This window comes from Ichthyophthirius multifiliis (assembly GCF_000220395.1).
Source record: "Ichthyophthirius multifiliis unplaced genomic scaffold scaff_1120509249449, whole genome shotgun sequence".
Lineage (NCBI taxonomy): Eukaryota > Ciliophora > Oligohymenophorea > Hymenostomatida > Ichthyophthirius > Ichthyophthirius multifiliis.
The window spans coordinates 23,781-48,098 of record NW_004087701.1 but is presented as its reverse complement, the minus strand read 5'-3'; the positions used below and the strand labels follow the sequence as shown (position 1 = coordinate 48,098).

Below are 24,318 nucleotides of genomic sequence, written 5' to 3'. Positions count from 1 at the left end.
CAATAACATCATATAGTTCATTTTCTGGAATAAAATCGAGGAAATTAGACACGTCTAAGAATATTTAGTATATCTTTTAGTTTTCTGGGGTAAAAAAAATATGTAAAATTTAAGATTAAGTATCAAAAGATGCTTATAAGGAACCGCATTAAGATTGATTTAATATATAATTTTGTTCAGTAAAAAAAATTATTAGGAAGACTATTTTAAAATAAGCTCAAGTTTAAGAATTTCTTCATTCTCTATATTTTTCAGTTTTTCAATTTATAATTCAATTTCTTTTTTTTATTGGATAATTTAATTTAACTTTAATTGTTCTATATTATTATTGCTTATGTTTGATTATGAAAAATTATTTTATAATAATTATTATACATCTTTTTAAAAATATTATGTATTATATGTATTTTTCCTACTATTTGTTGAAGAAGATCTTATTTTATTAAATGAACTTTAAAATTTTCTGGTAACATAGTTATTACTATTACTATTACTATTATTATTATTATTATTATTATTATTATTATTATTATTATCATTTTTTTCTTTTTTATTATTTGTTTAATTTGTTTTATGATATTTTAATGCTGCTGTATATGCCCCTGTTTTTCTTGCATTTTAACTTGAAGATTTAAATTTAATATTTCTATTCTCGAAATCATTTTTATTAATTAAGTTATTTTTTTAATTACTATTATTGTTTGATATATTATTTTATTTTATTTAACATTACGTATCATTTATGTAGTTATTGTATGATATTTTTTTTATATTGTCGTTTATTTATATTTTATTGGAGATTTTATTTCATTTTAGAATTCTTAATCTTCTCTCATATATATTAGTTTTCTACCTGCAGATTTCATTCTTAGTTTTGGAATATTATTTAGACTTTTAGGAATATATACTTATCTTATTTCAATATTTTTTTTGTCTATATATTTTTTTGGCTATTGTTAATTAATGTTCTGTATTTGCTGTTTTTTATATTTCGAATCCATGAAAAGTTTTAAAATTTAGTTAAATTTTTACTCTAGTTTTTCATTTTTACCTTCTCTTGAAAATAGGACAGCCCTTTAATAATTTGCTTCAGCTTTTTAAATATTTTAAAAGAATTCCTATTCGTTAGCAGCATTAAAATAAGCTAATGCAAGATTGTTACAAGTATAAATATACTCTTCATCTATAATTTTTTTTTCTTTCTTTTCTTCATATTGCTTTTCAAGGAATTATATTGCTCTTTCAGCATTTTTAAGAGCTTATTAATGTTCTCCTATTTAATTTAGTACTGCTGAAATATTTAAATATGTCAATCCAATATATTAAGTACAATTATTTTAATTTTATATTGTAATTGCTTTTTGCAATGTTTGGAGAGAAGTAGAAAAATCTTTAACTCTTTTGTAAAAACAACCTAAATTATTTAATGTTAAAGCCCTTAAAGATACATAAAATTTCATTTATGTATTTTTGGTATTCTAGGAACAAAAATTCAGTAAATTTTTGGCTTTTTCAAAATTATTATAATTCATATTATATACTGATAGTTTATTTAATACTTTTATTAATGTATTAAACATAAATTCAAATTATTCTTCGTCTAAGCTTTAAATTTTTTCTTATAGAACTATTTATATTATTATTATATATATTTTATAAAATTTGATTTAACTTTTTACTTTATTATAATTCTTAAAGAGGTATTTGAATTTCAGATTGTTCTTTTATTTATTATATTATTTTGTTTAAATTTTAATTTAGTTCATCTAAGCTATATGACTAATTTTTATTAGACATTTATAGCTTTTATTAATTATTTTACATATTTTTTTCTTTTATTTTTTAATTAAATTAAATAGTTTTTTGTTAATAATTTTTTTTTAGTCTTTTATTTATTTTTTGGTTAAAAAGTTAGTTATTGTATATATATATTTTTTTTGAATTAAATGTGTTCCATATTTTTTTGTGTTTTATTTTTTAATATAGATATAAAATTAAATAATTATAATAAAATTTTCATTTTAAAAACTATTTTTTATATGAAATATATATAATTATTATTGATTAATATAATCGAATTATTATATTTTATATGGAATTCTAAATTAAAAAATAAAAATAATTGTTATAGATAAAAAAATTAATTGAATCAATATTACTTTTAATAAAAATTTTTAATAATAAATAATATTTATATAATATTAATTTAAATTTATTAAAAAATCATTTTTTATTAACCTTAATTTTTTTATTACTTTTTATTTCTTTTTTAATTGATTCTTTAACTTTTCCAATTTAATTAAAAAGAATTTTTGTAGACTAATTAACATCATCGTTAAAGACTTTAATGATTTGATTTTTTTATTAATTAATATCATCTTTAATTTTAATTAGAATTTAATTTAAGTGTTAAATATCAATAGTATACTAAGATTTTAGTATTTTCAAAGAACTTTTATTATTCTTACCATTTTATACTATAAACTTATTAATGGGTAGAACACTTTATTCTAACTTTAGTTCAAATCTTTTAAGCTTTTCTTCATATAAAACATAGTAGTTATTTAAAGAAACAACTTCAGCTTAAATTTAGCTTGAAAATTATTCTTTGAAATATTTTTTTAGATTTTTTATGTTTTCATTTAGTTCTTCTTACATTTATTATTCTTATTATATTTAAAAATAAATATAAACTTTGTTAATTTTTACTTTTATATTTTTAAATGTTTAAGTATTCATTTATAATACTATTTTTCTATTACAGTTGAAAGTCTTGTATAGAGTTTTAATTTGTTAAAATTTCTTTCTGTATATTTTAATTAGAATTTGTGTTTATGAAAGCATTAGTATTATTATTATTATTATTTTTTAAGGATAAATCTTATAAATATTATATATTTTCGTTTGATTATGGTTGTATTTTATTTACAAAAGCATTACTAAAGGAATTATTAATAGAATTATTTTAAGAGATACAAGAATTAGATATTTTATTAGCCTTATTTTATAATATAAACTTGTTAAAATACATTTTTTAATTTATTTTTTTTTAACTAAAATATAAAATAAATTAAATTTATTTAGCTAAAAATTATTAATATATATATATATATAATTAATTTCAATAAAAATATTGAATTAATAAATATATTATATTAATCATTAAGATTTTTGTAAACATAAAAGTTTTTTTTATATAAAGTTGATTTTAATTTTATTAATCATTATAAATATTCATCAACAGTGAATTAATCTAATTAAAAATAATTTTCATAATTCATTTTTTATTTATTTAAATCATTAAATTCTTCTTCATTAGAAATTTATTACTATTAATACTTTTTAGATATATTAATTTAAGCAAAATCATAACTAATATTATGTTTTTAATTTATATTTAAATCCTGAATCATATGATAGAAATCATTTTCTTTATCAAATTCATTAGAATCAAATTATACACATGATTAAGCTACTGTAAAATTTTTAATAAATTAAAAATAAAAAAATATGTAAATATATAATAAAGAATATATAATTGTGAATTTATTATTTACTTTTATTTTTATTATATTAATTTATAGTTGTTTTTCCTAAATTTTTTTAACATTTTATTATATTTTAGCTTTTTTATTAAAGAACATAATTTTCATTATTTTAAAATTAGTTTTTATTATTAAAAATTTCATTTTTATTTTAAAATTTATTTCTAACTTAATTAATTTATTCATATAGATTTTTATTAAATTGTAATGGCGAGTTTCTTTCTATTTTATTAAAAACTTATTTTTTGTTTTAGTTTTATTGCAAAGTTAAAAATACTTATATATATTTTTCTTGTTCTATTGATAAATCATTCATATAAATCAAATGTAATTATGAATCTTATTTATTTAAAGGAAATTATATCTAGTTTATTAATTCTTATATCAAATTATTTAATTAATTTACATCATTTATTTATTCTTATAATTACTATGTTTATTAGTTTGCATTTTAAAAGTATTACTCTATGGTTTCCTTAGCTTTTATGATGTCTATTTAGGGAATTATTATTATGAGTTTTTATAATATATTATATATTGTGTTATTATTGTTCATATTATTCTTTTTACTTTATAATAATAAAATTTATTTTTATTTACTTTATTAATAAAATATTTTTGTTGGTTAAATTATAATTTCATATTATGTAATCTATTAATAAATTAACTATTTTTATTTTATAATTTTTATAAGTTTTTTTTATTTTCATTTAATTAAATTATAATATTTTATATAAAAAATATTTTTTTTTCATAAATTATTATTATTAATTTATTTCATTCTATATTTGAAACAAAAGCTTACACTATTACATCTTATTTTATATTATAATTTCCAATTTTATGATGATCTAACATTTCTCTTCCACCAAAAAATAATCTAAATCTTTTATATTCGTTTTATATGATAATTTGAGCTTTTTTTTTAAAATCTTAAATTGTTTCAGAGTTCTAAATTTATATTTAAAAGTCTTTATCAAACCCAATAACCCTTAAAAAAAACTATGTTTTTTTGGCAAAATTTAAACGAATTCTATTTTTGTTTTTACTTATACATTCTATACTTAAAAATTTTAAGTAATATATCGTTCTTTTTTTGAGTATTAAGCATATTCTAAAGGTTCGTTTATTATGAAAATTGGTAAATCATATTTATGTCCTTTTTATAAAAAACAATTAAATGTAAAAATAATTAATTATTTTATTAAATTTAATATTAATAATAATAAATAACAATAATTATTAAATTTCTAAACCATTTTTATCATATGTTATTTATATTGATCCTTTAATTAGTTTTATTCCACCATTTAAAAGAGTAGCTAAAGCTTTTGCTATATATTATCAAAAATATGTTAAAATATTTTTTTATTTATTATTAATTTTTTAATAAAATTATACATTCTTCTAAATCAAGAGCTTTTCTTAGCAAATTCCAAACCTATTATTATCCTTCGACTCTAGTTCCTTTTTTATTAATTTATATATCAATATAAATTAATTAAGTATTTAAATATATAATACCCCAAAATTCTTCCCTTTTTATTATCATTTCTTGTTATGTTAGGCATGTTTTATATGAAACAGTTTTTTTAAAACCTACTCCTGTATATTTTTCTTTTATTACTTCCTGAAAGGATTCATATTTTTTATTAACATTATATGGATGATTTATATTTAATATAGGACCAAAATCATGATTTACTTAGTATTCAAATTGGTTTCTTTACCTATTTGATTATTAATTATTTTAACTTCTATTTTGTTATTAATTAGGTTTATTTGTCATGCAACCCATTTTATTTGATTTTTAAGAATAAATTAAATTTTAATAATAATATTTTATTAGATTTAATTTTTAGAATAATTTAAAAATTATTTTGAAGTTTTTTTAATATAATTATAAAAAAATTCATATAAAAAAACTATATATCAAAGTAAAAACTATATTTATTTAATTTGACTATTTGAATAATCATAGTCAATAATATACAAAAATTTATATTATTTATTTTAAATATACTTATTTAAACTTTTATATACTAAAATGCATATTAATAAATTTATCAAAAATATTAAAATATCACAAATATTCATATTTATAAAAAATATAAAAGAATTTTAGTCTTTTCATTCATCATCTTCTTCATTTTAGCTTGCTTATTTATAATAAGTCCATTATTAAGTAAATTAAAGATCTTATTTTTTAGCATGTCCTAAGTTAAATTACATAGGTTGATCTGGTATTTTCAATAGTTTAGGTTTTATACATTCGTATTTTCTTAAAATAGATAAAAATAATATAAATATAATATATATAAAATAAATTTACTTTTCTAAAACTAATTACCAATCAATATCTTTAAACCAATGATGTTATTTAACTTCTTATGCATCGTTTTTATATCCAAGCCTTTTATTATAATTTTTTTTCAATAACTTTTTAAATGATAAATTAATAATATTTAAAAAAATAAAAAATACTCCAATCAAAATATCCTTACTTTCTTGAGGTAAAGATTTCGGTAGTCTTAAAGGAGCTGTTTTAATTTCATTATATAATTTATCATAATCTGTTGAAAAATAAGGAGGTCTTCCAATAAGCATTTCATATATAATAACACCTAAACTATACCAATCAACCATTTTATTATGTCCTGTTTTGTCAACCACTTCGGGTGGTAGATATATTGGAGTTCCACAAAAACTTCCAGTTAAATTATTTGCACCTTTTTTACATAACCCGAAATCAATTAATTGAAGATTTCCATCTTGATCAAGTACTAAATTCTCAGGTTTTAAATCCCTGTAAATAATATCCTTATTATGAAGTTCCTCTAAAGCTAAAACAACTTAACTTGCCCATATTTTAATGTACTTTTCTTCTATTTTTATATTTTCCGCTAGGATTCTTCCCAAATCCCCTCCTTAAACTTTTTTTTTTGTTAAGAAAATAATAATTTTAATTTTTAAATTTAAAAAAATACAAAAATCCATTAAAATAAATAAATGTGTGTCATTTTAAAACGATAAATTTAATTTTGCAATAAAAGGATGATTAAAAGATTACATAATTTACTTTTCTGCTTATATATATTTATCCATTTTTGTTTTTTTAAGCATTTCTTTTTTCAAAACTTTTAAAGCATAAAGTTTATCGTTTTTTAAAATTTAAGATTCTTAATTTTAATACAAAACACCTTCTTTAAAAGTAACTAAAAAAACTTCTCCAAAAGCACCTTCTCCAATCGATCTGTAAAAAATAAAATCTTCCAAAGAAATTTTCTTTTTTAATTTAAGTTCTGCTTTTTACTCTGGTTTAATTTAATTTATTTTATTATTATCATTTTAAATTTTTAATTACTCAATATATTCTTATGTGACGGTTTCTTGTTTTATTAATTAATTTTGTGTTTTTTCGATTAATTTTAATATATATTTTTTTTAATAATTAATTTTTTTTTAATTATTTTCTTCAAATCTTTTTTCTTTTTATTAATTCTAACATATTTTTACTTTTTATAATAAATTTGAAATTCGATCTTTTCTTGAATTTTAAACGAGAAAGTTGCTATTTTCAAATTAGCTTCTCGAATAAAAATCATTATTAATCAGTGTATATTTACTTAAAAACATTTATTTAATACATTTAGAAGTCGTAACTTCGAAAGGAGTAAAATTTTAAATGTTTTTAAGATGAATATTTGCATCAAAATTTAATAAAACTTCTACACATTTTTCACTATTATTTAAGGCTGCAAGAAACAATGGGGTGCAAAGCTAATAGTCTTAAAAATTTTTTAGACTTGAATTATTTTGGAGTATAAATTATATAATATTTGCATTATTATAAATTGCCGCATAATGTAAACCGCATCTTTTTGTTTATGGATTTATAGAGCCCAAATTACTTTGAAAATCTATTACTAATTTTTTCATTAACTCATATTTTCCGCTGTTACAACATTCTAAAAATGCATTCATTCCATTATCATTTCTTTTTTTTTGTTTTTTTTGTTTTTTTTTTTTTTTTACTTTGTATCTATATTTAATGCATTTAATTTATATAAATGTTTTTATATTATTTATGAATCTGCAACATTTTTTTGTATCGATAATATTAAGTCATTTGCTATTTCTTTTTAGGCATTTAAATTCATAGATACATTTGTTTGACTTTTTTCAAAATCACAACTATTTTCAATTATAAAATCTGTCAATATTTTCTCAGTTATTTCTTCGTTGTATTAAACAAAAGAACCTATCATATATTCCTCAAAAAACGACATTTCTTCGGATTAATAATGATCAGATTAATCATATATTGATTCATAATCTTCTGAGTCAAATCGAAATTTGGAATTATGCATATTTTTTATTTAATGTATATTAAAAAAATAGTTTATTTATTTGATTTAATAAAACTTATTTTTACATTAAATTTTTTTATTGTTTAATACAAGATTTTTTTTTTTAATATTAATATAAATAATAAATTAGAATTTCTTTTTGTTCTATAAATATATATATTAGAATATATAATATATATATATTATATATATATATATATATATATATATTTATAAATTAATTTTTCTTGATTATTTAAAATATATATTTGTATATATTTATAATATTTTTCTTTTTTCAAATTAACTTGTTAGTATTAATTAATTCATTAAAATTAATTAATTATTTAAAGTCTTAAATAAAAATTTAATCTCTTTAACTAAAAGATTATTTTTAGTCAATATCTTTTTAAACATAATCAATTAAGCAATTTATTACAAATGAAATTAAAATCTAAAAATAAAAGTTATTTATTTTAGTATATTTATTAAATATTTAAACAAATTATTAATTTTAATCCAAAACAAATTTAAATTTTAAATTTTCTTATAATTATTAAATTTGTTAAATTTATAAATCATTATTATTTGATTTAATTTCAACACTTATAACAGAATAATTATACTTAAAGTAAAAATAACCGTTTAAACCTTAATTTGGATAAAATTAAGCATAAATATTTTAAAAATCTATTTATTATTAAATTTATATAGGAGTATTTTAAGCTAAATATATAATTCTTTTAAATACATTATAGTCTTTTATATTTTTATTATTATCGTTATTATATTATAAGACAGAACCTAAATATAAATTAAAATTATTTTAGATTTACAAATAAATGTCTTCTTCAAATTTCAAAAAATCTATATTATTATTAAAGTTAAACTTTTAATTTTTAATTTCAAATATAGACTTTACATAATTTTGAAAAAAATTGACTTCATTTTTTACTTGACTAATCCATATTATCCAATTAATAAATGGAGCTGTATGTAAATACTTTTTTTCTATATCTGAACCTTGGCATGCTGATGGAACTTCTCCTTTTTGAAGAGTTTAAAAATAAGAATGTTTACAGCCTAAATCATATTTAGTAATTAAATTATCAAAAACTTATTTTAGCTAAAAATTGGAAAAAAATAAAAATATTTATTTTTTATATATAAGTAAAATAAAATACTGATTTAGCTTGGTTATTTTAAGGTTTTTTAAAAAAGAAATTAATATATAAATTTTATTATTAAAATTTTTAAGCAATTTTTTAAAATTAAAGCTTTTATTATTATTATTATATATCTATACTTTAAATTAGTACATCAATTAGTTTTTATTATGATAATAAGATATTATTAAGAGAATATTCTAAAGTATAATTTTGAAAATCTTAAAATGTATTAATTTAAAAAATCTCATATTCATTTAATTAATACTATATTTATTTCTCCAATATTATAAAATAATAAATAAATTAAGAAATAAACGAAAGCTAGCTTATTTCAATTAAAAAAATATCATTTTAATCCAAAAAAATATCCAATTCTTATTAAAACTGAGCTAAATTATCAATAAATGAAAGATTTTATTATTATTATAAAATTTATTTTTACTTAGGTTTTTCTATCATTTCTTAAAGAAATTATGCATTAATATTAGGAGTTGCTTATTATGAAAATTTATATTTATTTATAAATTAATTGAAATCTCTACCTATTTAATTATTTATTATATTATATATAGAAACAGCTGCTTCTTTATAATTTTTTGAGCATAAGTCCAATAAATTGACTATTTCATTTAAATCGTAAACTGACTTTTGCTCAAATATTAAAATGTCTTTCTTTAAATAGTTTTTTAGATTGTTAAAATAATAATTAGAATCTTATCCATTTTAAATTTTGTTTGTTTTTTGTACGGAAGATTCTAATTATTCCTAATAACTTATTTCAGATTTATATTTATCAAGTAATTTTTTATCAAAAGAGATACTACATTATGTTATTTAAGGTAAATAATTATGGATTTATTAATCTTAAAAATGCTCTTTTATTTTTAGTTTTTTATCATTTTAATAATTTTAAATTTTTTAATTATTAATTTAATTTGATTCTCTTTTTATTTATTCAGATTAACTTTATATTTAGTTTTATTGGATTTAAAATTTATTTACTTAATTATTTTAAACATTTTATATCCCTTAATGAATGAGTTTAATATTCATTTTTTTATCTAAATGATAGTTTATTAATATTATAAATTTAGTTTTCAAGATATTTTTTATTTTTTTAATTATTAATATAATAATAAATAGAATTTTAAAATATTATACATACATATAGAAATTAATAGATAAATAAAAAATATATAAAATTATTAATAATATTTTTTATTTATTATTTTATAAATTTTAAAGAAAGATTTTAAATTAATAAAATATTTATATTTTAAAATTAAGAAAAATAATTAAATAAAAAAAAAGTAATAGTTATAAATAATTAAAATTTAATTTATTTATTAATAGTATTTTATTTATCATTTATGTTTTTATTTTATTGAATATTTATATTATTATTATTAATATTTTTTTAAAAAAAAATTAATTATTTATATTTATAAATATAACAATTATTTTATATTTGTTTTATTTCTAAAATTTAGATATCTTTTTTATTTTTATTTTTATTATAAAAATATTAAAATATAAATCTAAGTATTAAATATAAAATAATTTTAAAATATTCTTTTAAATAATATTTTATTTTATATTTAATGTTAATATAAATAAATATAATTAATATATAAAAATTCCAATTATTTTAAAATGTACTATTTACTTAATTTAATAAAACTCTTATTATTCAATCAATAATAAATTCCATTTTTTCTTAAGTTGCTGATGCAAACGCCCAATAAAACATACCCTGTATATTTTTTTAATAATTCTTTATATTAAAAAAATATTTATTATCATATTTTTTTTTAATATAATAAAATTATAAAAAAAAGATAATTTATTAAATCTTCTGAAGTGTGTATTTTTTTTTTTAAATAATGTGAATAAAATTATTTCATTTATAAAAATTTAAAAGAATAAAATATTGATGATTATATTTATTTAACAAAAAAAAATATAATATTAAGTTTATAAAAAACAAGAAAAATTATTTTACATAAATTATAAAAAGTAAATGAATTTAAGTTAAAAATAAAAATAAGAATGAATATATAAATAGTAACACTAAAATAGTTGATAAATTAGATATTACATAAATAAATAAGATAAATATTATAATAATAATTAAATATATAAGTATTTAACTTTTCAAGTTTATTTATATTAAGGTTTTTTTAACTATGACAAAGTTTATCTATAATTAATTTTTACAGTAATTATAATAGATTAATTTGAATAAAAAAAGCTTTAATTAGGTTGAATTAATAATTTCTAAAGTAAATCTGAAAAAATAATAGTAAAATGATAAAAATATTAGTTAATTATTTAAAATTCAAATTAAAAATAAAAAAAAGAAATATAATATATCAAAATAATTATTTTAGTTAATTTTTAAAAATAGGTTGTTTTGTTGTAAAATGTAAATAAAAATATAACGATAGTATATTAAAATATTTATAAATTAAAATATCACTTTAATAATTATGAAAGAAATTAAAGTAATGAATTCAACAAAACAATAAATAAATAAAATAAAATCTGAAAAATAATATAAAGTATTAAAAAATATAGATTTTATAATATTAAAAACTGAGATATATAAAATTTATAAATTCTCAGGATTTATAAAAATTTTATATTATTAAAAAAAAATCGACTATATTTAAAACTAATCAATTCATAATAAAACAAATACTTTTAAACTAAAATAAAATTATAAGCTTTTAAATAAAGTTATGAATGATATATATTTAATTTAAATAAAAAATATAAGTTTTAAAATTAGAATAATAATTTATTAAGTTTATTATATAAATTGTTTTAAATAAGTAATCTTTATAAATAAATATTTTAAATCTATATTAATTAAATGGAAATAATATTTTATATATAATAAAAAAAAAAGAAAAACGATTAATTAAATTTAATAGTATTCATATTAGATTAATCAATAAAAAATAAAACATTATAAGAAGTGTAATTTTTGTAAAGCGAATTATAAAAAGTAAAACAAATTATTAAAATTTTATATTATTATTTTAATGTTAGAAGATATTTAAAAGAAATTCAAAAAAAATATTTAAATGTGATTTATATAGATAACCTTTAAATACAATTATTATTAATGCACATTTTATGTACAATTTTCGTTTTCCTTGTTAAGAATAAAAGAAAATATTTAATAGATAGTTAATAATTAACTAAAATTTATAAATTATTTAATGAAATTATTGAAATATATAAATAATAAAATGAAATAAATATTTAAAAAGTTTCAATTTATATCAAAAAGTATAAAAAACTAAAATTTATATATTTATTAAATTACTCATTATCTATTAATATTTTTTTTTACTTTTTAAAATAAAAAAATAATTAAAAGGTGAAATTATTTATAATGCTAAAATAAAAATAATTAATTAGGATATAAAAAAATAAAAAAATAAAAGAATAATAATAATAATAACAAAAAAAAAAAAAAATTAAAAAATATGGTATATATTTAAAAATAATATTTGTTCTTTAAAAAAGTAAATATTTATTAAAAAAAAAAAGGTAAGAGGTCCTAAAAAACACTTAAAAAGAATATGTGCTCCTAAATCATGGATGATTAGCAAATTAGGAGGAATTTGGGTAATAAAAATAATTAAATATTTATATTTAAAAATAAAAAAAATAAAAAAAAAAGGTAACTAGACCTTCTTAAGGTCCCCATAAACTTAGAGAATCTTTGCCTCTTTTTGTTTTATTAAAGTAATAATGATAAAAATATAATTAATTAAAATTAAAAAATCAACTTTATATATATAATTGCAATAATAAAATTAATTTAAACAATATTAATAAAAATAAAAATTACAGGAATAGATTGAACTACGCTTTGAATGGAAGAGATGTAACTTTAATTTTAAATGATAAGGAATAAAACGTATTTGTTGACGGAAAATGCAGAAGAGACAGAAGTTTCCCTACTGGCCTTATGGATGTAGTAAGCATTCCCAAAACTGATGAATAATTCAGAGTTCTTTATGACACTAAAGGTAGATTTGTCCTCAAGACCCTTAACAAATAAGAAGCATAAGTAAAATAATATGAATGAAATAATATAATTTTTTAATTATTTTTTAAAAATAGTTCAAATTACTTAAAGTTAAAGGTAAAGCTATTGGTCCTAATTAAGTTCCTTATATTGTTACTCATGACTCTAGAACTATTAGATTCCCTAATCCCAACATTAAAATTGGTGATACAATAAAATACGATATTGTAAAAAATAAGATACTTGAATTTGCCCACTTAGAATCTGGTAATATATGCTTTGTTTAAAACGGAAACAACATCGGAAGAGTTGGTCTTATTACTCATATTGAAAAACACCCTGGTTCCTTTGATATTGTTCACGTTAAAGATACTAAAGGTAACTCTTTTGCTACCAGAATTGGAAATATCTTTGTTATTGGATAAGGAAAGAAACCTTGGGTCAGTTTACCTGAAGGTGATGGTATATACGAAACTGTTATGGAATAAAGATAAAGAAAATTCTCTCATTGATTTGAAAAGCAAAAAAAAATTATTTTTTTTTGTAAAATTATTATTACAAAATAAAATAATAATTATAAGTTAATATGTCTTATGTATTTCTTTTTTTTTTTCATATTTTTTTTTGGTTTTATTTAAACTTAAAATATTATTTTAAAAGAAATATTAGTAATATAAAAAAATTATATAATGATATTTTTTACAATTAAGTTAAATTATTTATTTATGAAATTATTATATATAGTTTAATTTTTATTCAAATATTTTTACTATAGTTTGTACATTTATTAAAGTTTATTACACAATTTTTTCATTAAAAAAAATATTAATAATTAGTCTTTTATTTTTTATAAAAATATGAAAAATATTTTAAATTATTAGAATAATATTGTTTTTAATTTATTATAAAATATTATAGATAAGTAAAAATTTAATAATATTTATGATATATAATTGTAATTTTATTTATTATTATTTTCAAAAAAAATATAAATAATATAATTTAATTTATAAATACTATATATTGAAAGCATATATATATATATTTATAATTAAAATATATTTTGCTAAAAAAAAAATGGTTTTTATATATTTATTAGTTATATTTTATTTATTTATTTATTTGTATTTAATTATAATCGTAAAAAATAATAATTTAATATAATTATATAAAAGTAAATTAATATTATGTTTTATAGGATAATTTTTATAATATAAAAATATAATTCATGTGCTAAATAATTAGATATTAAAGCAAATTTTTTGAAAAAAAATAGAAAAATAATATAAATATAACTCATAATTTTAGAGATAAATTAATAACAATATGTAAGAATTTTTGCCTAACAATAAATAAATACATAACTTTAAGAATTTTAGTAATCATATTTAATGTAAAAAAATAACAATTAATAAATGTTTTAAAAAACTATGTTTAAGACATTTATATAATTTATATATATTAATATTCTACATAAATTATTTATTAAATAATTTAGATTAAATATTTTAATTTAGATTTTTTTATTTATAATAATAACATATTTTATTAAAAATATTAATTAATTAAGTTTAAAATAAAATTAATATAATTAAAATTTGAAAATAGTAGATAGCTTTTTAGACATTACGATTATATAAACAAAAATAATATAAGATAGATTATCCAAAAATTCATAAAATTATGATTATTTACATTTGTATATAAAAATCGAACAAAAATTTGATTTTCCCAAACAATAAAATACTTAAATTATGTTGTTTTGTTAAATACTATATTTATTTTTGAAAAAAAAAAATATTTAAATAATCGTCAAAAATGAGTTTTAAATCATGTTTAATACATACATAAATATTTTAATTTTTGTATTTGTAGGAAATTATATTTGAAAAATAAAATGGAAATATTATAGAGATTATTAAGAAAATATAATTTTTATATTAAAGTAATTTAATATTAATATAATCATTTATATATTATAATATTTTTATAATTGAGTTAAAATAAAAATGATTTTATTTTGTTGAATTCAATTTCTAAAATTAATTAATATGTGTATTTTGTAATTGAATATGCATTTTTTAGATAAATATTTATTTTAAAATTATATTTTTTATTTATATAATGTCTTAAAATAAATATTCGTTCTTCAATATTTATTTTTTTATCACCATTTTTGAAATTTATCAATAACATATAATGATTCATATCTAGTGGCATAATCTCTTTCGGATGATGGTTTAATAGGATAATCCCATTCTCCAATATTAAAAGTCTTACCAATATCACCTAATAAAAATGTATTATAAATCATAGTCATTCCAAATAAAAACCAGGCTAGTCTATAACTTAAATATACGAAAGATAAATGTGTTTTATATTTGAAATTGTGTTCTTCTTCAAGTGCAATATGATCACCAGCATATTTGATTACTAAGTTTCTCCATGCACCTCTAAAATATTGATATTTTTTATTTTTTTAATTAAATAAATGGTAAATATTATTTTTTTAAAATATTTATATATTAATATTTTTTTTTTATTATATTATTTTTATGTAGGAACCTTCTTCCTAAGTAATAATGTGTTTCAGATTAGTATCTTCTTAAAAAGTTGGCATCATATTTTTCTAAATATTTATAATATGAATAATTTGAGTTAACTTTGAAGAACCTATTCATTTTTTATTTATTATATTATATTATATTTTGCTTTTTCTTTATTTTATATTTAAATGAAGGAAAAAAAATAATAATAATAATAAAATAAATATATTTTTATTTTATATATATAAACAATATTTTTTTTAATTTTTTGTATATTTGTGTTTTGTGTTATTGTTTATTTTGAATACTTATTTAATTAATAAATTAAAATATGAGTTTGTAAAAAAAGAAAAGAAAAAAATTTAATTATTTTATTTAAACTTTCATTTTATTAAATAAACAAATTAAAATTTATTTAATAAAAAAATTTATTTATATTTAATTTAAATTTATTTATTTAATTTCAATTTTTTTATAATTTTTAATTTTTACTTTAAAATAATAAATAAAATGAAAAAAATATATCTTATTATTATTTTATTATTAATTCGCTGAAATCATTAAAATAAATAAAATTAAACTTGAAACAAATAATATTTAAATACGTGCAAAAATATTTAAAACAATATATAAAATATGTAAATAAAATATATAAAGTAAAATTTTAAAGATATTAAAAAATAAACTAAAAAAAATGCATATAAATTTATAAATTGGCCTATCAAAAATAAATTGTATTTTAAAAAAAAAAAAACAAAAAAAAACTTTAAAAAAATCCATTTTAATAAATAAGTATAAAAAAAATAATAATATAAAAAATAAAATAATTTTAATAATATGATATCTAATTGTTTACGCAAAATATCTCTATGTTAAAAATAAAGATTATTATTCAAAATTCATCAATAAGATTTTTCATCTTAGAGTTTATAAAACCTCTCCATAGGAGTTCCAAAAGAAGTATATCCTAACGAAAAGAGAGTTTCAATAGTACCTGAAGCAGTCGAAAGATTATTAAAAGCCGGTTACAAGTAAATAAATATAGAGAAATCTGCTGGTCAATAAGCTAGTGTTCCTGATGATGTGTATGAGAAAATTGGAGCAAAGTTAGTTTCTACAGAAGAAGTTTACAAATCAGATATTGTTTTGAAAGTGAGACCTCCATAAATACATCCAGAATTAAAAAAACACGAAATAGATTTAATGAAGCCTAACTCTAAGTTAGTATCTTTCCTTCATCCTACTTAAAATAAAGACTTAATTGAGAAATTGAACTAGAAAAAAATTACGTGTCTCGCCATGGATTAAGTTCCTAGAATGACCAAAGCTTAAACTTTTGATGCCTTATCTTCTATGGCCAATATAGCCGGATATAAAGCTGTTATTGAAGCCGCCACTCATTTCGGGCGATTTTTTACAGGATAAATGACTGCTGCGGGAAAACTTCCACCTGCAAAAGTACTTGTTATAGGAGGAGGAGTAGCTGGTTTATCAGCAATTGCTACTGCTAGAAGCTTAGGAGCTATAGTAAGAGCTTTTGATACTAGAGAGGCTGTTAAGGAATAAGTAAAGTCGTTAGGTGCTGAATTTTTGGAAATAAAATTAAAGGAATCAGGAGAAGGGACAGGTGGTTATGCTAAGGAAATGTCTCCTGAATTTATTGCGGCTGAAATGAAACTTTTCATGGATTAAGCAAAAGAAGTAGATATAATAATTACTACAGCATTAATTCCTGGAAAAAAAGCACCAACTTTAATTACTAAAGAAATGGTAGAAGCGATGAGACCAGGAAGTGTAATTGTTGATTTAGCAGCTGAAAATGGAGGTAATTGTGAATATACTTAAAAAGATTAAGTTATTAAACATAATGGAGTTACAGTTGTTGGTTTAACTGATTTACCTAGTAGAATGAGTGGATCAGCCTCAAGTTTATATAGTAATAATATTTCTAAGTTTCTTTTACATCTTAGTGATAAAGATAAAAATTTTGATATTGATTTAGAAGATCCTATTACTAGAGGGGCTATTGTTACACATGAAGGCAAATTATTATGGCCTAATCCTAATCCTCCTATGTTAGATGCGGTGAAAAAACCTATGGAAAAATAACCTGTTTAGTAATAATAATAACCAGTTAATTTATACTAGAAAACTCTCAAAAATTCACTTTATACTACTCTTTCGTTATCTTCTTTATTAGGATTAGGAGTCTTGTGCCCTGATCCGGCATTTTTAACTATGACTACTATTTTCTCTTTGGCTGTTGTTGCTGGTTATTAGTCTGTTTGGGGAGTTGTGCCTGCTTTACATACACCTTTGATGTCTATTACTAATGCTATTTCGGGTGTAACTGCTGTTGGAGGTCTTCTTTTATTAGGAGGAGGTTTTGTACCACATTCAGTAGCTTAAGCTTTGGCGGCTAGTGCTGTTCTTTTATCTGCCACTAATATTGTAGGTGGATTTACTATTACTAAGAGAATGCTTGATATGTTTAAAAGAAAAACAGATCCTGCAGAATATAATTATATGTATTCAATCCCTACCCTTGGAAGTGTTGGATGCTTATTAGCTGCCCATTTTGCGGCTATTCCTTCCGTATATACTATGGGATATTTAGCTTCAAGTCTATGTTGTATTGGAGGAATCTCAGGTTTGGCATCATAAAAAACTTCCCGTGTAGGAAATGCTTTGGGAATTATGGGTGTTTCTACAGGTGTCGTTACTGCTTTATTGGCTATGAATTTCTCTTTCCCGGTTCTTGTTTAGGCTTTATCTCTTTTAGGAGTTGCTGGTGTTGCTGGAAGATATATTGGATAATAAGTAAAGGTAACTGAGTTGCCTTAAACAGTTGCCGCTTTTCATGCTTTAGTTGGTTTGGCTGCTGTAACTACATCTATAGCATCTTTTATGATGGATTTAAATCCTACTACTTTACATACCGTAGCTGCTTACTTTGGTACTTTTATTGGAGGAATTACTTTTACGGGATCTATTGCAGCCTTTATTAAACTTTCAGGAATGAAGTTTACTTTTGATCTTCCTATGAAAAATAATTTGAATAAGCCTTTAGCTTTGTTAAATATAATTGGTTTAACTGCTATGTTAGCCACATAATCACCTACTTTAGGTCTTTTGGCACTTTTAAATGCTACTTTTACATCTTTTGCTTTAGGTTGGAATATTACTAATTCTATTGGATCAGCTGATATGCCTGTTGCTATTACTGTTTTAAATTCTTACTCAGGATGGGCTTTATGTGCAGAAGGTTTTATGCTTGGAAATCCTATGTTGACTATTGTGGGTTCTCTTATTGGAAGTTCTGGTGCTATTCTATCTTATATAATGTGCAAGGCAATGAATAGATCGCTTTATAATGTCATTTTTGGAACTTGGGTTGCACCTAAGACTGATTAATTATAGAAAAGTTAAGAAAAGAAAGTTCATTAAGAAACTAATGCCGATACAGTTAGTGAACTTCTTTCTTAATCAAAATCTGTTATTATTGTCCCTGGATATGGTATGGCAGTTGCTTAAGCATAATATCCTATTTATGAAATCTGTAAAATACTTATCTCTAATGGAGTTAAAGTTAGATTTGCTATTCACCCTGTTGCTGGAAGAATGCCTGGTTAACTTAATGTACTTTTAGCAGAAGTAGGAGTACCATATGATATTGTACATGAAATGGAAGAAATTAACCATGATTTCGAAAATACTGATGTTGTTCTAGTTTGCGGAGCTAATGATATTGTCAATTCGAGTGCTGTAGAAGACCCAGAATCACCTATTGCTGGTATGCCTGTTTTGGAAGTTTGGAAAGCTAAAACTGTAATTATTAATAAAAGATCTATGGGTACTGGATATGCTGATATTGATAATCCACTTTTCTATAAGTAAAATGCTTAAATGTTGTTGGGTGGAGCTAAAGATGTTTGTGATAAAGTTAAAGCCAATTTAGAAAATATTTATAAATAATGAATTTAATGTTTTTTTTATTTTATTATTATTTAGAAACATATATTTATTTCAATTGAATTTTTCAATATATAGTATTTTTTTACAATTTTTTTTTTTAAATAAAATAAATGATGAAAATATTTAAATAATATCTATCTCCTTTTTTATTTATTTTGCAAATTTATTTTTTTTAGAATAAAAAAAATGGCTATGCAAAATAAAAAAAGAGTAAGAAAAACCTACACATATATTAATAAAGAAATAAAAAACAAAAAAAAGTAAAAATAAATACTTTTTTTTATTATAAAAAATAAAGATATTAGCACTTTCTTCATTTCTTCTTAGACATTAATTTTCTTACGTAAAATTCAAGTTCTTTTCCTTCTAAAATATAACCATCACACCTTCCAGATTATCCAGGTCTTGAAGAAATACAAGCAAGTATTCTTTAAGAAGGGAACTATTCTTCAACTTTAGGATCAATGACTCTAGTTTTTTGTCTTTTAACTCTCTTTTCAACATGTCTGGATTTTTCTTTATTTCCTAAAACTGATTAGACTCCTCCTCCTTTCTTAAGACCAATATCTAATCCATAATATTTTTTGTACCATTCTCTGAATGGAGTGGCATTGATTTCTACAATAGAATTTTTAACAAGAGTTTTAGTTCTAACCAATTCGTTGTTTGTTGCGTTATATTTAACATCCAAAATTTTAGTCTTTTTTTTACAAAAAATTAAATTAAAAATATAATAATTTATAAATAAAATTATAATATTTACTTTTCTTGTTATATTTTCAGAACCCATGAAAAATTACCATCAAATAATCTTAAAGCTCTAAATTTCATATTTCCACCTCTAGCTCTAATGGGTCTAATTCTTCTTTTTTCAGTTATTGTGGTTGATTGAGTTGTTAATTTTGTTAATGCTGCTGGTCTTCCTTTTTCGAAAGCTCTCTTCTTTTTGTGAATAGGCATACGACCTCCTGTTGCTCTTCTTTTATGACGGCTATCTCTTGAAATTCCCATTTGTTTTTTTATTTTATTTTCTTTCTTTCTAATTTTAATTTTATTATTATAAATATATATTTAGTTTTTATTTATAAGTGTTTTTACTTTGTATTTTTTTCTTTATATTATTAATAAAAGGAAAATATAAAAAAAATCTTTTTATTTATTTTTTATACCTTTAATTTTTATTTAATATTTAACTTAATTTTATAATTAATATTTGATATATTTTTTTAGTATTATAATATATTTAAAAAGTATTTTAATAATTTATCTAAATTTTATAAGAAGAAATATTAAAATTTGAAAGTATTTAGATTATAAATATATTATAAAGTAGAATTTTTTTTTTAATTTATGATTTTAATATTTTTCATTATTTTTATTTATATAATTTTATTAAAATTTAAATTATAATTAATTTTTAGCTGTTATGTTTTTATTTTATTTTTATTTTTTTAAAAAAATTATGATTAATATCTAATTAAATTTAAGAAAATGAAAAATAAATATTAATTAATGTATAAAGATATGTCTTTTTGTTTAAAAATATTTTATGTAAAAGTACTTATTTATATTAAAATGGTATTTTTATTAAAAAAAAATTGCATAATTTATTATTTCTTTAAAAAAAACTAAGAATAAAATATTATTGAAAATTTTATTTTTATTAAATGAGAGTTTACATTAGTTAAACTATTATAAATATGAATTTCTTAAATATGTATAAATAAATATTATGTTTAATAATATAAAAATATTTCAATAAATTTAATTTATAAATTTTCAATATTCTTTTAAAAAAAAGCATTTAATTAAAATAAAATTACAATTTTAAAGTTTAAAAACAACTAAAATATTAAAGAAAATTGACAAAATTATTCTTATATTTTAAAGTATAAATTAAAATTTGATAATATTAAAAAATAATATTATTTATATATATATTTTAAAAAAAAAAAAAAATTAAAAAAAAATAGAAAAAAAGTAAAAATATAATAAAAAATTCTTTTATTTTTTTAAAAATAAAAAATAATAATAGATGATATATATATAATATATATAAACTTCGACTTAATAATTTTATAAACCAATCAATATTGAAAATATAAAATATCGCTTCAAAAAGCTATATTTTATATATCTTAAGATTAGTATTCAATACTTTAGATGATCTTAGCATTTTGATAATTATTTTTAATAGGGAAACAAAGGTTATATTAAGGTATTTCTTTATTGTTTATTTCACAACATTCTATATTTATTTCATTATCATTTAAATCATTATTAATAATATTCTTTAGAGTATGATCGAGAATGTCTTTTCTGAAATATTTTCCAAAACTTTTTTCAAGTACTAATCGATAATATAATGCTTTTTATTTCTAAACTTGTATTTTTCTAATGTTTTTAATAAAAGTACGGATGCTTTAAGGACTAAAATTATCAACTATTGCACTTAATAGAATTGATTAATAAAGCTATTGTGTGTTTTCTCCGTTTTTCAAAGAAACTTCCATATATTAAACATCATATTTTGTTATCAAAGACATTACTTACTATTAACTAATTTACCTTCGTATATATATAAATATATATTTTTATTGATATAAGTTATATGTTATTTTTTATTTTAAACCTTTATAAATCTGTTTTGTTTCCTATCAAAAATAAAGGATACTTCTACTTCTAAAAACTAAAGAAAATATTGTTTATATTCTAAATAGATTTTCTATCTATATAGAATATATTTAAATTAATTTATTAAAAATAAATTAGTTTTATAAGAGTAAGAATATGTAAATATATTCATATTTTTCCCCAAAAAAAAAAATACCGCTAAGATCAATAAGTACAATAATAACCTTAATATTTTCAATAGTCTTTAAAGTATATTAATTTTATTTAAATTCACCCCTATTTATCCAATATCTAATTCTAAAATTCATACTATTATTCAATTGATACATGCATCTTGTTGTGTTAATTCTGTTTGCCTTTGAGTTCTTTTATTCAAATATAAATTATTTAAAATTAAATTATACTTATTCTTATTTATTTTTATTATTTTATTACTCTCTTTAAGTCTCTTTCGTCTTCTTACGTATTCGTTAGCATGTTTCTGAGTGATTATTTACCCACGTTTTGGTTTCCTAATATTATAATATCTAAAGTAGATTAAACTTGGTTCATAAAAATGTAGTCGAAGTCTGATAAATGTGTTCTTATGATTGTGGAGGATTTTTATACTCAATTTCGATGACTTTTTTTAATTAATTTTGTTTTTTATATTCAGTTCGCTTTAAAGCTTTTTTTGTTGCTTTTTTTGCTTTTTAGTTTTTTTTTTTTTTTTAAAAAATAAATTATAATATATAAAGAGGAAAAAAAATATAGATATTATAAAATAGCATAATTTATTCTTTTATAGAAAAATAAAAATAATAATAAATTTATAAAAGTGCATAGTACAAAATAAAAAAATTAAAAATTCATTTGTTATGATTGAATTTAAAATTTAAATATTAGACAATTTTTATATTCACATAAAATTTTCGGTTCTTAATATTAATCTAGTAATGGGTAATTTTTAAATAATATTTTGTTTTAAAATTAATAATTCAAATTAATTATTTTTTTTATTAATAAATAGACTTAAAAAAAATGATAAATTATTTTTAAATGAAATAAAAAATAATATAATACTTATAAGTTAATTTTTATTTATTGACTTATATTACTTATTTATATATAAATACATATTTTTAATATAACTTATATTAATCATTTGTTTGATAAAATTTATTTCATAGACAAATTTTATAATTATTTAAATATTTAGAAACTCGTTAATTTATATATATTATTTTATAATATATATTTTCCATATTTATTTTATTTATATTATTAATTATAGTTCATTATGTCTTAAATTAATTTATTTTCCTTCATTGCTGACAAAGAGACCATATATAACTCTCTCTAAAATTAATAAATTAGCCTTCTTAATGGGAAATGAGGTTATACAAAAGTAATGACATTTTTTTAAATTTTTGTTACCTTTTTGTAATACTTGGGAAAGGGAAATAAATATTATTTTTTTAATATCAAAAATTTTTAATTATAAACATAATTTTAATGTACATTATTTCAAAATAATTTTATATATCAAATTGATTATTGAACTTATAAAATAATTAAATTATTGTAAGTAATTCGAAAAAATATACGTATTCATGTTTCAATATTGTAAAATATAATAAATAAATTATTAGTTAAGCATATATACTATATTTATTCAGTATATTATAAAAATTTAAATAAAATATAGTAGTTATTATTAAAAAATAAGAAACGAATGATATAAAAGAAGTAAATTGAAGGAAGGATAAGATTATACAATAGAACTAAAAATAAATCGAGATAAGAGTTATAAAACGGAATTAGTTATAGTTAGCTTTACAGTAATTATTCATATAATTATATTTAAAAAATACTATATCGATTGATTGAATAAAAATTAAAAATATAATTTAATTTTTTTGCGTTTAAAAAAAAATAAATTAAGTTAATTTAAATATTTAGAAATAATTTTATTTTGTATAATATTAAAAATAAATTTCATTTCATTAAAAATAGTATTAATAAAAAAATATTAATCTTTTCATAATAATTGTTTCATTATTTAAATATTAATAA

At 17.8% G+C, this 24,318-nt stretch overlaps 6 protein-coding genes across 6 annotated transcripts, besides 21 other annotated features; 2 read left to right on the top strand and 4 right to left on the bottom strand. All coding sequences in view use genetic code 6, as the record gives it.

Moving 5' to 3' along the window:
* Positions 1-251: 251 nt before the first annotated feature.
* Positions 252-1,824, bottom strand: IMG5_005180 (hypothetical protein; the record flags this gene model as incomplete). The annotated part of the gene is made up of 2 exons (XM_004039908.1): positions 252-1,627; positions 1,680-1,824. The coding sequence occupies 2 exons, from the start codon at positions 1,822-1,824 to the stop codon at positions 252-254; spliced, it is 1,521 nt and encodes a 506-aa protein (XP_004039956.1).
* Positions 476-536: a microsatellite.
* A 338-nt stretch (positions 1,825-2,162) lies between the features above and the next one.
* Positions 2,163-2,201: a microsatellite.
* A 1,451-nt stretch (positions 2,202-3,652) lies between these two features.
* Positions 3,653-3,709: a microsatellite.
* Positions 3,710-4,101: 392 nt separating this feature from the next.
* Positions 4,102-4,165: a microsatellite.
* Positions 4,103-4,159: a microsatellite.
* Positions 4,166-5,877: 1,712 nt separating the features above from the next.
* IMG5_005170 (protein kinase domain protein) lies at positions 5,878-7,542 on the bottom strand (the record flags this gene model as incomplete). The annotated part of the gene is made up of 3 exons (XM_004039907.1): positions 5,878-5,984; positions 6,030-6,478; positions 6,533-7,542. Coding segments are annotated over 3 exons (1,565 nt in total), but the record flags the coding sequence as incomplete, so codon positions are not given.
* Positions 6,972-7,018: a microsatellite.
* Position 7,543: 1 nt separating the features above from the next.
* Positions 7,544-7,578: a microsatellite.
* Positions 7,579-8,060: 482 nt separating this feature from the next.
* Positions 8,061-8,130: a microsatellite.
* Positions 8,131-9,391: 1,261 nt separating this feature from the next.
* Positions 9,392-9,432: a microsatellite.
* A 3,063-nt stretch (positions 9,433-12,495) lies between these two features.
* Positions 12,496-12,561: a microsatellite.
* Positions 12,498-12,559: a microsatellite.
* On the top strand, positions 12,548-13,766 carry IMG5_005160 (ribosomal protein, putative). Its single transcript, XM_004039906.1, has 5 exons — positions 12,548-12,563; positions 12,625-12,702; positions 12,758-12,822; positions 12,931-13,150; positions 13,204-13,766. The coding sequence occupies exons 1-5, from the start codon at positions 12,561-12,563 to the stop codon at positions 13,618-13,620; spliced, it is 783 nt and encodes a 260-aa protein (XP_004039954.1). The 5' UTR covers positions 12,548-12,560; the 3' UTR covers positions 13,621-13,766.
* A 209-nt stretch (positions 13,767-13,975) lies between these two features.
* Positions 13,976-14,022: a microsatellite.
* Positions 14,023-14,197: 175 nt separating this feature from the next.
* Positions 14,198-14,244: a microsatellite.
* A 978-nt stretch (positions 14,245-15,222) lies between these two features.
* On the bottom strand, positions 15,223-15,789 carry IMG5_005150 (hypothetical protein; the record flags this gene model as incomplete). The annotated part of the gene is made up of 2 exons (XM_004039905.1): positions 15,223-15,561; positions 15,674-15,789. The coding sequence occupies 2 exons, from the start codon at positions 15,787-15,789 to the stop codon at positions 15,276-15,278; spliced, it is 402 nt and encodes a 133-aa protein (XP_004039953.1). The 3' UTR covers positions 15,223-15,275.
* A 289-nt stretch (positions 15,790-16,078) lies between these two features.
* Positions 16,079-16,130: a microsatellite.
* A 134-nt stretch (positions 16,131-16,264) lies between these two features.
* Positions 16,265-16,310: a microsatellite.
* Positions 16,284-16,317: a microsatellite.
* A 123-nt stretch (positions 16,318-16,440) lies between these two features.
* Positions 16,441-16,482: a microsatellite.
* A 9-nt stretch (positions 16,483-16,491) lies between these two features.
* On the top strand, positions 16,492-19,702 carry IMG5_005140 (nicotinamide nucleotide transhydrogenase, putative; the record flags this gene model as incomplete). Its single annotated transcript, XM_004039904.1, has 1 exon — positions 16,492-19,702. One exon carries the CDS (start codon positions 16,492-16,494, stop codon positions 19,630-19,632), a length of 3,141 nt encoding a protein of 1,046 aa, XP_004039952.1. The 3' UTR covers positions 19,633-19,702.
* Positions 19,703-19,728: 26 nt separating this feature from the next.
* Positions 19,729-20,661, bottom strand: IMG5_005130 (hypothetical protein). The gene is made up of 2 exons (XM_004039903.1): positions 20,393-20,661; positions 19,729-20,329 (listed from the first exon to the last, which is right to left on the bottom strand). The coding sequence occupies exons 1-2, from the start codon at positions 20,417-20,419 to the stop codon at positions 19,943-19,945; spliced, it is 414 nt and encodes a 137-aa protein (XP_004039951.1). The 5' UTR covers positions 20,420-20,661; the 3' UTR covers positions 19,729-19,942.
* Positions 20,348-20,391: a microsatellite.
* Positions 20,662-21,573: 912 nt separating the features above from the next.
* Positions 21,574-21,628: a microsatellite.
* Positions 21,575-21,629: a microsatellite.
* Positions 21,630-23,472: 1,843 nt separating this feature from the next.
* Positions 23,473-23,528: a microsatellite.
* Positions 23,529-24,318: the final 790 nt, after the last annotated feature.